The sequence below is a fragment of the Sus scrofa genome, chromosome Y (assembly GCF_000003025.6).
Source record: "Sus scrofa isolate TJ Tabasco breed Duroc chromosome Y, Sscrofa11.1, whole genome shotgun sequence".
NCBI classification, from domain to species: Eukaryota; Metazoa; Chordata; class Mammalia; order Artiodactyla; family Suidae; genus Sus; species Sus scrofa.
Window position 1 is genome coordinate 7658924 of NC_010462.3, and position 16316 is coordinate 7675239.

Consider the following 16316-nt stretch of genomic DNA (forward strand, 5'->3'; position numbering starts at 1 on the left):
TTTGAAAATTATCGTTGATTTTTTTTTAAAAGAGGGGATTATTTATTTTTTGGATTTTTATTCTTTCCATTATGCTTGCTTGGCAGTGTTGTCAGTTTCGACTGCACCGCGTAGCGACCCCGTCAGATCGATATATATTCTCGTTCTCACCTTATCCTCCATCATGTTCTATCCTCAGGGACTGGAAGCAGGTCCCTGTGCCGTGCAGCAGGATCTCATGGCGTATCCACGCCAAGTGCAAGCGTTTGCATAAAAGTATGGTTGATGTTTTAAAAAAGTAGAGTTGATTTGTGCAGGGTTGTGTCTTGACGGCCCCTCCCTGGTCTCGGCGTCCCCTCCCTTTCCCGATTAGCCGCTGTCTGCACTCCGGGAAACGTTTAGGAGGCTGAATAAATGAGGCCCGTTTCCCGACAAGCAAGAGGGGACGTAGGCTTTTGCGTCCAGGAGCCCCACAGGGCCGTGCTCGGTTTCCCTCTGGGTGGAACATAAAGCTCATGGAAGCAACTTGTCCTGAGAGCTGCAAGGTCCCCTCCATGTCCCCTGAGACGGAAGCCCGTCAACCAGCATCTTCAATCCGAGTGATGTTCCCAGCCAGACTGTTCCCGGAGGGGCCGGGACGTGAAGCCTGAGGGGCTTCCGCTGTTTTAGCAGAAACGCCCCTGGCGAGCAGAGGGGGCCCAAGCCATGCCAGCCTCGCCCGCTGCACTGGATGGTGTCCGCGCCGGGGTGGGGGAGGGGCAGCCTTCTGCTCTGAGTCACGATCGGGAGGCACCAGGAGTGCCCCACCGGTGACAGCCGGGGTCAGCTTCCTCCGTGACCTGTCCTCATGCATCAGAAGCCTCTCTGCACGGAAGGAGGCTTCCGGAAAGGGACGGGAGCTCCTAACGGGCTGGGGGCAGGCCTGGCAGGGCTCCCTGGTCCCTGGGGTCGGGGCCCAAGTGCCGCCCACCCCTGGGGCAAGGGATGTGGGAGAGGCCGAGAGGAGACAGATTACAGAGGATTTGATCATCTCAGAGGGGGAGCAGACGCGCTGGTTGCAGGAGATTATTGGGTGTGGTTGGGACCCTGGACCTCCTGGGGCGGCCCCTGAGTCATCTATAAATCACCCCGGAGGCGATTGGAAGGCCAATTCTGCAGCTGCCGGGGCGCTATGAGGATGGGGTTGGGGCTGTACCCGTGTCTGTCCCTCTGAAGGGGTCCGAGGCTCGGCCACACCCTTGGGAGGGGTGTCCTCGGATTCTATGCGCCGCTGCTGCCTCCCGTCCCCTGGTCCTGGATGATGCCTCAGAGCACAGAGGGGCCAGCTTCTTCCCCAAAGAAGGATGGACCTGCTGGGGGCCGAGTGCCCTGACCAGCAGCCTCAGAGGCTGCCGTGTGGCTTCTCAGAGCCCAGGCAGGATGGGTCCAACCTACCTCCAGGCCCATTTGGGGTGGGGGGGACCCCCAGGGTCTAGGGTCACAGAGTCCCCCATTCCTGCCCAGCATCCTTCTGGTACCCGGGCTGGGATGGGGGCTCCTGGGGGATCCAGGTGCAACACCTGATGTTGCCCTTAAGCTCCGGGAAACCCAGGTCCCTCGGCTGGGGCACGTGCAGGGTGGGGACGCCAGCCTCCCCATGTGGCCTGAAGATGCTTGCACTGGGACTCGATACACAGCAGGTGCCTGCCTGATTCCTCTTTCTAAAGGCCACCTGTTAACCTTTGAAAGCTAATGGTTTAGAGATTTTTTTTTGCAGCATATTCACAAGGTGGTATAACCATCACCACCATAGATTCCCAAACATTCTCGTCACCCCCAAAGCCGTCACTCCCGACCCCCCCCAACTCCCTTTCCCTGGGTAGAACCAGTAAAAAACAGGAAAACAGACTCAACCCCCCTCCAGATCCCAGACTTCCTTATAGTATTTTCAGGGAGTTCCCGTGGTGGCCCAGCAGGTTAAGAACCCAGCTAGCATCTGTGAGGACGCAGGTTCGATCCCTGGCCTCGCTCAGTGCGTCAAGGACTCGGCGTTGCTGTGAGCTGTGGTGTATGTCACAGATGTGGCTCGGATCCGGCGTTGCTGTGGCTGTGGTGTAGGCCGGCGGCTGTAGCTCCCATTCGACCCCTAGCCTGGGAACCTCCATATGCCACGGGTGCGGCCCTAAAGAGCAGAAAAAAATAAATAAATAATAAAGGAAAAACGTGCCCGGGTTGGCAGAATTTCTGAGCACTGGGAGGGGGGGACCTGGTTTGAAATGTTTGGGAAAGGCTGGCAGGATGTCACAGAGAGGGAGCGGCCAGTTTTGGGTCTGGTCCTCAACCCAATTTGCATTCACGCCTCCTGGTAAGGAAACCATCTTCAAATGGCTCCCATGGCACCTCCTCCAGGCAGACCTCCAGGTCTGCTCACACAAGAGATAGACCTGCCGCCCCTGCCCTGTGCTCCCCGCTGCACCCTGTCCCCACCTTTAAGGGTATTCACGTGTGTCTCGTCCCTAAAGAACCAGGAGGCGGCGTTCGGGTCCTTCAAGGTCATATCCTCAGCACCCAACAGTGTGCCCCGCAGAACCATCCCTCATAGACGTTTGCAGAATGCGTGGGCTCCCTGGCTTCTCAACACATCTACGCATGTTGCTTGTGGCCGCAGAGACCGTAGGATCTTCTCCCTCCTCTTGAAGACGGGGATGCCGGAAAAAAGACGGAAACGATGCCGCCCGCAGCCACATGGGTGGCCCTGGAGATGCTCACACTAAGTGAAGGAAATCAGACCGAGAAAGGCAAACATGAGCTCACTCACAGGCGGAATCTAACATAGGGCACAAATGAGCCGGTCTGCAGAACAGAAACAGACTCACAGCCGTAGAGATCAGACCTGTGCTTGCCGAGGGGGGAGAGGGGATCAGTTAGGAGTCTGGAGTTAGCAGATATACACTCTGTTTTTTGGTCTTTTTTGCCATTTCTTGGGCTACTCCCGCGGCATATGGAGGTTCTCAGGCTAGGGGTCGAATCAGAGCTGTAGCCACCAGCCTACACCAGAGCCACAGCAACACGGGATCCGAGCCTCATCTGCAACCAACACCACAGTTCACGGCAATGTCGGATCCTTAACCCACTGAGCGAGGCCGGGGATCGAACACGCAACCTCATGGTTCCTAGTCGGATTCGCTAACCACTGAGCCACGAGGGGAACTTCCCAGATATACACTCTTATATATAAAATTATCAAGGACTTACTGCAGAGGGAACTCTTTGTGATATCTTTTAATAACCTATGCAAGAAAAGGACCTGAAAAAAATGGGTACGTGTAACCGAATCCCTTTGCTGCACACCTGCGGCTCACCATATGTAAATCAGGGATGCTTCCATAAAATAAAAAAATACAGAGATGCAGGCATTTTCCTTCCGAGATCTTTTTGGGCAGGGGCGTCGGCTTGCCGGGAATGCCAAGAGGTTGGTTTGCCGAAGCAACGGGGAGGGTGTGTCTGGGGGCGGGCTGTGGGCGTTGATTGGCCCCTGCTGAGTTCAAGTGGGTGGCCTTGACCTTTGCCCTGAGGCGGGGCAACGTCAGGGCAGCCGGGGCAAAGGGCAGGGGGTGGACGCAGGCGCCAGGGGCTCTGACCAAGCCCCCTTGCTGCGACTGACACGCTGCGTGTTCCCACAGGTCAAGGCGACTTTGATTTGGCTGATGCTCTCGACGACCCCGGTAGGTGCTCGCGTGTCTGCGGGAGGCGGAGGGGGGCGCCTGGGGGAGGCGGGAACTGCTGTGCGTTGCTTGGGTGGGGTCAGGATTGCGAACTCCGGGCCTTGAGAGCTCCCGTTGCTGGAGATGGACCCTAACCCCCCATCCTACGGATGCTCAGGTGCGGGCTCAGTCTTGCGTCCCAGGTCTGTGGTCCCCCGCCAGGGCTCTGAGCATAACCCAGGTGGCTTTTATGGCCACCACCTGTCCTGGCTGCTCTCTCCCAAGTCGATCACCTGGCCTGTGTCCCAAACCTCGCTCCACTGCCTCCTGCAAGGCTTTGCTGAAACTTATTTCCTAATGAGCTGAACGGACCACTCAGGAACTCTCTGCCCCTCACACCCTAATTCCCCGCATAGCTGCAGGGGACACCAGGGGGCATACCTGTTAAGGGAGTTTTGGTCATTTTTTGCCCCTGAATACACAATGGAGATGTGCTCCTATCACGTATTTGTGCCTTGAAATTTTCTTTTCTTTTTGCCATGCCTGCAGCATGGTGCTGGGCCAGGGATCGAACCCGCGCCACAGCCACCACCTGAGCGGCTGCAGTGACAAACACCACATCCTTAACCTGTTGCGCCTCAAAGGAACGCCTTCATTTTTTAATTAGGGCATGAACGATGCTTTCTCGGCGATGCACACCAATCCTGGCTGCTTATTGAATGTTCTGTTTTCTTTTTGTCCCCAGAGCCCACCAAGAAGCCGAGCTCAGGTGAGTGGCGATACCTGCCCGGGCAAAAGTGAGGCTGTAGCCGGGAGCTGGTGTATTTGAAGGGATGCCCGAGGGTGTTTAGAGGTTCCTGGAGCAGGCCAAGGATGGGCAGATGGTAAAGGGAGCCTGGTCCTTGCGGAAATGCAAACAAGGTCACTGCGAGGCAGCATTCCTCCTGCGCCGGCTAGAAGCAAACGGTGGAAGATAACAAGTGTTGGCAGGGATACAGACACCTGTGGGACCCTTCGTGTGTCACTGGAGGGGATGGGAGGGGTGGAGACACAGCGGAACGCAGTCTGGCGGTTCCTCTGAACGTTTACATACAGAATTTCCTGATAACCCAGCAAGTCTACTCCCTTAAGACCCGAGAGACCTGAACACACGCATTCCAGGAGAAACACACACACTCAAGTTTATTGTATGTAATTCCTGCCTTTGTTCAGGAGAGAACAATGAAGAATAAAGTAAACTTGATTAAATGAAGATGAAGGTACATTTTTTTATTTTTTATTTTTGTATAATGATTTTTATTTTTTCCATGAGAGCTGATTTGCAGTGTTCTGTCCATTTTCTACTGTACAGCAAGGTGACCCAGTCACACATACACGTATACATTCTTTTTCTCACATTATCCTCCATCCTGCTCCATCATAAGTGACCAGATATAGTTCCCAGGGCCATGCAGCAGGATCGCATTGCTTCTCTGGTCCAAAGGCAATCATTTGCATCTATTAATCTCCAATTCCCAGTCCCTCCCCCTCCCTCTCCCTCTTGGCAACCACAAGTCTGTTCTCCAAGTCCATGATTTTCTTTTCTGTGGAAAGGTTCATTTGTGCCATATATTAGACTCCAGATACAACTGATATCATATGGTATCTGTCTTTCTCTTTCTGACTGACTTCACTTAGTATGAGAGTCTCTAGTTCCATCCCTGTTGCTGCAAATGGCATTATTTTGTTCTTTTTTATGGCTGAGTAGTATTCCATTGTGTATATGGACCGTATGTTCTTCATCCAATCATCTGTTAATGGACATTTGGGTTGTTTCCATGTCTTGGCTATTGTGAATAGGGCTGCAGTGAACATGCAGGTGCATGTGTGTTTTTTAAGGAACGTTTTGTTTGGGTATATGCCCAAGAGTGGGGTTTCTGGGTCCTTTGGTAGTTCTATGCATAGTTTTCTAAGGTACCTCCATACTGTTGTCCATAGTGGCTGAGGTACATTTGTTTAAATGAACAATAAAGTTGATTAATTAAACAGAGAAAAATAAAGAATAAAATAAACCTGATTACATGAAGAATAAAGCTGATGAAATGAAGAGTAAAGTACACTTGATTGTGGAAATAGAAAAAAATGAAGAACAAACCTGATTAAAGGAAGAATAGAGTTGATAAAAAAATACACTTAGGTAAGCAGAGACAAATGAAGAATAAAAGAAACTTGATTAGACGCAGAATACAGTAATTTTGATTCGCTAAATAAGGGAAACCACTTTTTAAAAAAGAAAACAAGGGGAAAAAATACACTAGTTGGGATAACGTACCACTAATTACGGTCGAGGTAAAATGATTTAGTGACTGTTAAAAGACAAGGGTTAGAAAAAGCACTTTTAAATTAGTTATAGGCTACAAAACAAGGTGAAAATAATGTTTGGGGAAAGATGGAGAGAAATACTAATGAGAATCAAATGGCATTGCATAGCAGTGTCAACAAAAGAACCGTCAAGGAAAAAATGGTTGTGTGTGTGTATTTTTTTCTTTAAGTTCTAAATTTTGACTTTTTAGAAAAACTTTATTGGCGTAGGGCTGACTTGCAAAGTTGTGTTGATTTCAGGCGTACGGCAAAGTGAAACAGTGGTGCATACACACACACACACACACACACACACACACACACACACACACACACACACACACACACACACACACACACACACACACACACACACACACACACACCCCTTCCTTTTCAGACTCTTTTCCCATATAGGTTTTTACACTCTCTTGAGTAGAGTGCCCTGTGCTTGCTACACAGGAGGTCTTGCGACCGAGGCTTTATTTCTAGCTGCAAAGTGATTTTTAGCGGGTCGGTCGTCCGCTGTAACCCTGTGACCAGCATCTGTGAATAAAATGGGAAACCTACCATCGCAATGATGGTTTTGTTTTGGAGGCTGCTTCTCATGGAGGGACGTTTTTCTCTTCCAAACACAGACATCTACCCAAAGCCGAAGCCGCCCTATCCCCCCCAGCCGGGGCATCCTGGCAACAGCGGAGGTAAGAGTGCTCACTCATTTCAACATCTCCCTCTTCCTTTATTTATTTACTTACTTATTTAACTAAAAGAGTTTTCCTCTGGGAGCAGGTGCATCGATGCCAATTTTTGTATTTCCTCGTTGCTCAGAGACTCAGACAATACTCTGTATTTTGGACATGGTGCCTTATTGTGATAGAGGTTTTTTTGTTTTTGTTTTTGTTTTTGGGGGGGAGGTTGTTTGTTTGTTTGTTTGTTGCATTTTAGGGCCACGCCTGCAGGCATATGGAGGCTCCCAAGCTAGGGGTCAAATCAGAACTACAGCTGCCAGCCTATGTCACAGCCACAGCAACTCGGGATCCAAACCCCATCTGTGACCTACACCGAAGCTCACGGCAATGCCGGATCCTTAACCCGCTGAGGGAGCCCATCCTCATGGATCCCAGTCAGGTTCATTACCACTGAGCCACAATGGAAACGCCTAAGTTTTGAGTTTTTTAAAAAGAATTTATCAGAGTAGGGCTGACTTCCAAAGTTGTGTTGATTTCAGGCGTACGGCAAAGTGAAACAGTGGTGCATACACACACGCACACACACACCCCTTCCTTTTCAGACTCTTTTCCCATATAGGTTTTTACACTCTCTTGAGTAGAGTGCCCTGTGCTTGCTACACAGGAGGTCCTTGTGACTGAGGCTTTATTTCTAGCTGCAAAGTGATTTTTAGTGGGTCGGTCGTCCCCTGTAACCCTGTGACCAGCATCTGTGAATAAGATGGGAAACCTACCATCGCAGTGATGGTTTTGTTTTGGAGGCTGCTTCTCATGGAGGGACGTTTTTCTCTTCCAAACACAGACATCTACCCAAGGCCGAAGCCGCCCTATCCCCCCCGGCCTGGACATCCTGGCAACGGCGGAGGTAAGAATGCTCACTCCTTTCAAAATTGGTTCTGATGAAACCTCCCTCTTTATTTTTTTCCAACTAGGAGTTTTCCTCTGGGAGCAGGTGCATCGATGCCAATTATTTTATTTCCTCGTTGCTCAGACACTCACACAATACTCTGTATTGTGTAGCTGGTACATTATTGCGATGGCATTTTAATCAGGCTAGAGGACAAACTATTTTTCTCACTGTTTCCAGCATTTCTGATAACGTCCCATGCCAGAAAGCCCACTTGCACTGTGCATGTGATATCCTTTATCCTGTTTCTTTGTGTTTTGTGTTTTTTGGGGGTTTTTGTTTGTTTGTGTTTTTAGGGCTGCACCGGCAGCACATGGAGGTTCCCAGGCTAGGGGTCGAATTGGAGCTATAGCTGCTGGCCTACACCACAGCCACAGCAATGCCGGATCTGAGCCACATCTGCGACCTACACCACAGCTCGCAGCAACGCCAGATCCTTAACCCACTGAGCAAGGACAGGGATGGAACCCACAACCTCATGGTTCCTTGCTGGATTCATTTCCACTGTGCCACGATAGGAAGTCCTATCCTGTTTCTTGTTGTTTAAAAAAACTTAGCACGCACTGCTCCCATAAATTTCTTTTTTTAAAAAAAAGGTGGGAGAATGAAGTTCCTGTTGTGGCACAACAGGTTAAGAATCCGACTGAGCGTCTGTGAGGATGCGGGTTCGATCCCTGACCTCGCACAGTGGGTTCAGGATCCGGCGTTGCTGCAAGCTGTGGTGCAGGTCACAGATGCATCTCAGATCCGGTGTTGCTGTGGCAGCAGCAGCTTAGATTCATCCCACAGCCCGGAAACTTCCATATGCCGCAGGTGCAGCCCTAAAAAGAAAAAAATATATATGTCTGTTGGCCAATAGTCCATAAAGTCCCAAGCAATCCAACAACTCTAAAGACCTAAAATCGGACCAGGCAGAAGTGCCTGGTGATGCTGACCCAGGCAAGGGCTTTCGGTAGCTTTCTGGAAGCTTTGCGATGGGTGGAAGCTCATCTCCTTGGCGGGTGGGAGTGTCTTGATAGTCAGAAGTGAGGTTGTAAGAAGCTGTTGCCTTGAACAGCAACACAGGACACTAACAGCCATCCTTGGAGGATGATGAAGTCAGTATGTTTCATTTTGTTTCCTTCAGTTGCAACATCCCAGCTTTGTTTCTTGCAAATACTCCTCCCAGCCTTTCTAACAAGTTACTGTCCGATGGAGCCCTGTTCCTCTAGGAGGTGAGGGTGGAAATGCCCCGTGAGAAGTTTCCTCCCTGCAGACTGTTTGGGAGCACGTGCCTTAAACAGGTGCCCAAGGGCTTCTTTCCTCTGCGGCTCCAGGGCATTTCGATGCCAGGCCTCCTGCAAGATGAGTCACTGGACCAGAGCGACTCACCCATCCTGGGGAGTGGGGGGTGGGGCGGGGGGCAAGCCACAGGCCTGGGAAGTAACCCCTTGTGACTCAGGGCTCCGGCAGCTGCCGTGTTCCCAAGCGGGTTGCTTTCCAGCCTTTGTTTTCAAGCTCGGACTCAGCTTTAATTTTTTTTTTTTAATTTTTATGGTAACAGAGTTGATTTCCTAGGTCGTGATTATTTCTGCTGGACCACAAAGTGGCTCAGTGATCCCTTTCCATGTTTTCAGAATTTTTTTTTTTTGTCTTTTTTGCCTTTTCTAGGGCCACTCCCGCGGCATATGGAGGTTCCCAGGCTAGGGGTCCAATCGGAGCTGTAGCCACCGGCCTACACCAGAGCCACAGCAACTCGGGATCCGAGCCGCATCTGCAACCCACACCACAGCTCACGGCAACGCCGGATCCTTAAACCACTGAGCAAGGGCAGGGACCGAACCCGCAACCTCATGGTTCCCAGTCGGATTCGTTAACCACTGCGCCACGATGGGAACTCCTAGAATTTTTTTTTAATTCAAGGAATTTCATTATATTTGTAGGTGTACAAGCATCATCACAGCGTAATCACATCCATTCTTTGTCAGATTCTTTTTCCCACATAGACGACCACAGACGATGGGGTAGAGTCTCCTGTGGGCCTGTCATTCCATAGACCTCAGCGTGCGTGTGCCAATCCCACACCCCCACCTCTCCCCCTTGGTCACCATAAGTTTGTCTTCAAAGTCTGTGAGTCTGTTTCTGTTCTGCAGAGAAGGTTATGTGTATCCTTTTCTCAGGTTCCACATATTCCGATTCCGCGTATAGGTGCTCTCATATGGTATTTGTCTTTCTCTTTCTGACTTCCTTCAGTTAGTATAAGAATCTCTAGGTGCATCCACATTGTTGCAAATGGCATGACTTCATTCTTTTTCGTGGCAGAGTAATATTCCATTGTGTCTATGGACCACGTCTTCTGTATCCATTCATCTGCTGATGGACACTTGGGTTGTTTCCTTGGCTTCTGGGACTTGTGCTGCTGTGAACATGGGGGTGATTTGGGGTGCATGGATTGCCATCATTCTCTTTGATTGGCTCTGTCACCGGATCATTCCTATTTAAGCCTCTAATCCCTTTAGAAAACAGTGTTTTTCAGAGTCTTTTCCCATAGGGGTTGTTACAGAATAGTAGGGAGGGTTCCCTGTGCTGGACGGCAGGTCCCCCGTTGGCCCGTCATTCCACAGACCTCAGGGTGCACCTGCCAACCCCACACCCCCAGCCCATCCCCCACCTGTCCCCTTTGGGAACTATAAGCTTGTTCTTCTCTGTCTGTGAGTCTGTTCCAGGTGGCTTTGAACGCTTTATTTAGGCTTGGGGATTTTGAGCATTCGTGGATGCGATAAAGAGCAAATACAAATAAGCCGGAATGTCATGTTGTATGTCGGCCTCTCATGGCGTGGGTGCTTCTGTGACAGAAGAAGTCATTCTTTTCCTAAAAGCTTCTTGCTGTTTTCCAACAGATGTCTACCCAAGGCCAAAGCCCCCTGTTCACCCGCAGCCTGGCTCCTATGACAACAGCGGAGGTGAGTCCTGGGTATGGCGATGCTCTCGGGAAGCGTGGGAGGGGCTCCACGGACCCGTGTCCTTGGGGGAGAGGGGAGGAAATACAGAGGGTCTTTGACCAGGAGTCTTTCTGCTCCTCAGCAGCCCCTGGGTGGGGTCGCTTCACAGAGAACACATTTTGTTTGGTTTTGTTTGGGGCTGAAGACAAGATGCAGTAGAGGCGTTGCCTTTGTGGCTCAGGGGGTTAGGAATCCGACTAGCGTCCACGAGGGTGCAGGTGCAATCCCTGGCCTCGCTCAGGGATCTGGCGTTGCCGTCAGCTGTGATGCAGGTCGCAGGTGCGGCTCTGTTTGACCCCTAGCCTGGGACCCTCCATAGGCCTCGGGTGTGGCCATAAGAAGAAAAAAAGAACGCAGTGGGCTCCGAAGACATTTGCCGCCGTTACCAAGGAAGGGGAGCCTCTGTCTCCTGGGGTGCTGTTTCCATCTGGGTCTTCTGCGGAGTGTTGGTTCACTTTGTGAGAGCCGGTGGGGGCCACAGCGCCCGAGTTCCTGCTGTGACGGTTGAGTGAGGTGTTGGGAATTCACGCACCACGGAGAGGACCTCTGGGGAAGGGAAGCTGCCTTGCGACCAGGGGACAAACGCAGGAGGTCCAAGATGCCGGCAGACACATGGGCAGACAGGTGGGCGCTGGGGCATGCTGACCTCTGCTGGGCTCTCCAGATTCCCAGCTCCTGTGGCAACAGGGAGTTTCTGCTGCTGCTGCCGAGCCTCTTGAGATTTCGCTCCAACCTTGAAGTCCTGGGGTGCACAACACGCTTCAGAAAAAGCCAAGCGCTGTTTCCCCTGTGCAGGTTCCAGCTCAGGGGCGGTGTCTCCGTCTCTGAGACCCGACCCCTGATTCCCGGCTCCTAAACCCCGGTCCTTTCCCTGTGTTCCTCGGCCCCGCAGCCCGAGATGACGGTACGCTTTGCAACACGCAATGCCGTGCGAAGGTGTTGTATTTCTTTCCTTGTTTAGAATGAAAGGTCCACACAGGTGGGCAGGAATTTCTGCACAGGGCCCAGGGGAGATGCTGTATAGATCAAATCCTTAGCCGATTTTGGCCACAGAAGGGTCGTGCCAAGTCCCTTCACTGGGGGGCACAAACCCTCCACTCTGGGCTTGGCTTGAAAGCTGCAACAGTCCCCCCCCAAAGGCTCTGGTCTTGTGTTTTCCAGTGTCCCTAAGATGTTCCTAAGTGGCCCTCGTAAAGCTGTCCTCTGTGCCAAGGTGTTTCAGGACATACGCCTTTATTTGTTTGTTTGTATCATTTTAGGGTCACACCTGCAGCATATGGAGGATCCCAGGCTAAGGGTTGAATCGGAGCTGCAGCCGCTGGTCTACACCACAGCCACAGCAACACAGGATCCAAGCCGCTTCTGTGACCTACACCACAGCTCACAGCAACGTCGGATCCTTCACCCACTGAGCGAGGCCAGGAATCGAACCCACGTCCTCATGAAGACTAGTCAGGTTCGTTACCACGGAGCCATGACGGGAACTCCAAGACGTGTCTTTCAACACAGCAAAAGGCATCTCTCAAGCTCTCCAAAGCCTTCATCTACCTTCCTGAAGATGCTGCCGTGTGTTCTGCCTCAAACGTGTGTTGGGGGGCAGGACACACCATGACACCCCTTCCCTGGGGGTCCCTGCGGCTCTGGGAAGGCCTCGCCAAGGCGGTGATCCTGGCCGAGAGAAAGCAGAAGGACCCCTGCCTGCCTTCTGCATCTTACGTTTTTTATTATGGCCACACCCGAGACCTATGGAAGTTCCTGGGTTGGGGACTGAACCCGAGGTGCAGCTGCGGCAACACTGGATCCTTTAAGCCATCGTGAGGGCTTGGGGATCAAACCTGCACCTCTGCAGCTACCCCAGCCACTGCAGTCAGATTCTTAACCCCCTGCCCCACAGAGGGAACTCCAGCACATGGGAGGAGCAAAGCGTGGTGTGGAAAATGGGGGCCCCACTCAGGCTGGAGAGCATCTGGCAGTGGGGGGTGGAGCTGAGGCTGGAGGGCCTGGGGGTCCGAGAGCGGAAGGGCCTGGCTTCCTTCCTCCCCGGCTGGCAGTTCCTCTAAACGCTCAGGTGGCCTGGGGTCTGTCTCACCAATGGCCCTTCCCGGGCTGGTGGCTTCCCCGCAGACCCCTGGCGTCTGGCCCCCGGCACCTCTCCAGGACCCCACTGTCATAGACTGTCCCCGTGCCCCTTCCCACAGGCTGGGGTGTAAAGGGGGCCCTCAGCTCAGCGTCTTGGGATGTCCTGTGCTCTGTCCGCAGGTTTCCTGAGTGACAGGGACCTCAATGACGGCCGATACCCGCCCAGGCCCAGGCCGCCTGCAGGTACATGGGGGCGTCTGTGACCTGACGGGACAGGGTCTGGGAGAGGCTGTGGCCCTGCGTGGAAACTGGGGTGCAGGCTCGCCCCTCAGCCCTGCACGGGATGGGGGGGTCCCTGTGTCTGTCCACCCCGGGCTTGTCAGGTGGATGAAGGTGCCGTGGGACAGAGTCCAGTTCCATTTAGAAGCTAGTGTGGTCTCTATACGTGTGTGTGTGTGTGTGTGTGTGTGTGTGTGTGTGTGTGTGTGAGAGAGAGAGAGAGAGAGAGAGAGAGAGAGAAGCTGTGTACACCGGTTCCTTTACACGTGCACATCTTTATGTGGCTTTACAGACCTGTGCCTCTTTTTTAGTCATCACGTTTGAAAGCCTTTATTTTTATTTTATGTCTTTTTATGGAGGGACCTGCGGCAGGGGGAAGTTCCCGGGCTAGGGGTAGTGAATTGGAGCTGCCGCTGAGACCGGCACCATGGCTCATGGCAACGCCGGATCCTTCACCCACGGGGCGAGGCCAGCGATCGAACCCGTGTCCTCATGGATACGCGTTAGGTTCGTTTCCGCTGAGCCTCCGAGACAACTCCTGTTTTTAATTGTTTTACATTTTATAATATTTGTAGTTGCACAGCCATCATCACAACCCAATTTCAGCACACGCCTCACAGACTTTGAAAAACGTATGGTCACCAAAGAGGCGAGGCTGTACCTGTGCATCTTTACGTAGATACTGGGTCTGTACTGACCTTTGCAGGTGCAGCTCTGTGGGTGAAGCGTTTTTCAAATGCATTTTCACGGTGATACAGTGGCCGTATAAGATGAGGGGGGTGTCACAGGTCCAGACGCTTAGCCGAGGCGCTTCTCCCTGGCAGTGTGACTCCCACTGTGGCCTTTGCTACCGACTCTGTCTTGTCTCCTAATTACCGTTTCTTTTTTGGGAGCGACAACACTTACAAATCTAGTCTCCTCTCTGTATCTTTGTATTTGTGTATATATAGTTTATCCATATAGCCTCACACAAGTATGTATATATTATGTATTTATACAAACACACCCGCAGGTATCTTTCTCTCTATATATGTAGATAGCATGATGCATGGTACTTTCATAGTGTGTGTATATACCTATGCATACGTGTACCTTTATAAATGTATGGACACACATATACATCCTTTGTGTATACGTGTGTGTTTCTTTCTTTTTTTTTTTTTTGTCTTTTCTCCTTTTTTAGGGCTGCACCCGCGGCATATGGAGGTTCCCAGGCTAGGGGTCGAATCGGAGCTGTAGCCACCGGCCTACGCCAGAGCCACCACAATGCAGGATCCGAGCCGCATCCACAACCTACACCACAGCTCCCGGCAACGCCGGACCCTTAACCCACTGAGCAAGGCCAGGGATCGAACCCGCACCCCCATGGTTCCTAGTCGGATTCGTTAACCACTGTGCCACAACGGGAACGCCTATGTGTGTTTCTATACATATCTTTTTACGTATGCTTGGGTACACACAGCTTTCTGTAGGTTTATGCATGTTAATCCATGTGTTTGTCCACGTGTATAAAATCTAAAACACATGAGAACATTTTTATAAAATTACATAAGGTGTATACCTTTTGATATGCATGTGTACGTGTGTCTTCTAGCTTCATAGAGGCACAGACGTGTATAACTCCATATGTGTGTGTACGTACCTCTTTATATGTGTATTTATATCTTTATATAAGTAGATAGTTACATGAGTAAACACCTTTATATGTGCGCATATCTATATCTTTATGTATGTTATGTATCCTCATAGGTTTATGTACCTTCAAATATACCTTTATACACACACACACACACACCTTTTTCTGTGTATGTATCATTGTGTCTCTATCTAGATATGTGTGTGTATAAATACATTGATATGTGTTCATGTCTACATCTTTATATAGGTATTGTATATCTTAAATGTATACCTTTCTGTATTTACACATAAAATTGTTATATAAAAATATATACCTGCATGTAATTACACATAAAATTATTATATAAAAATATATACCTTTCTGTATTTACACATAAAATTATTATATAAAAATATATACCTGCATGCAATTACACATAAAATTATTTTATAAAAATATATGCCTGCATGTATTTACACATAAAATTATTATATAAAAATATATACCTTTCTGTATTTACACATAAAATTATTATATAAAAATATATACCTGTATGTATTTACACATAAAATTATTATATAAAAATATATGCCTTTCTGTATTTACACACATATACTTCTGTGTGTGGATATATCATTACATGTTTATCTATCTATACATGTGTGTATATAAATACCTTTATATGTGTTCCTATCTTGATGTATGTGTATAGATCTTTATATGTTTATATCCCTTTATACGTATACACATAGAGGCTTCTCTGTGTGCGTGTGTATATATGTAATTGTATGTGCATCTCTCTATACATGTGTATGAATAATTAGCTTTACGTGTGTTCATATCCATAGCTTTCTAGATGTATATGCTTTATATGTTTATATCCCTTTATATATACACACAAACTTTTCTCTGTGTGTATATGTATCACTACACGTCAGTCAATCTCTATATGTGCATATATACGTTTGCACTCACGTATAGCTATTCTGAAACTTGTGGGGTGTCCCCCGTCTAATTGGCGTGTGACCAGCTGCAGACACGCTCTGCTCTGCACGGAGCCGTATGGACCGGGGTGCGGGAGACGCCCCCGTGCCTGGGCGCCGGAGGGGAGGGGAGACCGCGGGGCTTTGTTTTCCAGCAGTTGAGGTTTCTGGCTTCTTTCGTCCTGCGACTTTCGTTGGGGAAGAGCTCGGAGGCTTGGCCCCCACTCCTTCCCCAGGGAAAGAGTCATCACCCAGGCAAGCGTGTGGCGTCCACTCATCTTTCCTCTGATTTTCTTTCATTTTTTTCAAGGCTTATTGAGGTGGAGGTGTGATCCTTTGTGCTGGGCAACAAAGGGACTCAGGGACCCATGTCCACACAGCCGTTCTCTCAGCTTCTTTTCCCACAGAGATGAGCACAGAATCCTGGGGAGCGCTCCCTGTGCTGCTCATTGGCCCGCCACTCCATAGACCTCAGGGTGCACCTGCCAACCCCACCCCCCCGCCCCCCTGTCCCTCCCTGCCCCCACCTGTCCCCTTTGTTGACTCTAAGTTTATCAGTCTGTGAGTCTGTTTCTGTTCTATGAATCAGTTCCTGTGCATCCTTTGTTTCTTTTTAAGATTCCACGTAGAACTGATTTCATGGGATGTTTGTCTCTCCCCGTCTGACTCTTCTGTGAGGCTTAAAGACCTTGAAGACACAATTGGTCTTCAAGGGACAGCAATAACCATCAGGGAAAAG

The 16316-nt window shown here is 50.2% G+C and overlaps 1 protein-coding gene across 1 annotated transcript in view; it reads left to right on the forward strand.

Moving 5' to 3' along the window:
• Positions 2352-16316, forward strand: part of XG (Xg blood group) — a 29840-nt gene continuing 15875 nt past the window's right edge. The window contains exons 1-7 of the mRNA XM_021080962.1: positions 2352-2575; positions 3604-3683; positions 4408-4431; positions 6641-6703; positions 7533-7595; positions 10517-10579; positions 12878-12940. Of these exons, the coding sequence (XP_020936621.1) occupies positions 2352-2575; positions 3604-3683; positions 4408-4431; positions 6641-6703; positions 7533-7595; positions 10517-10579; positions 12878-12940 (580 nt within the window). The remainder of the gene's footprint in view (positions 2576-3603; positions 3684-4407; positions 4432-6640; positions 6704-7532; positions 7596-10516; positions 10580-12877; positions 12941-16316) is intronic.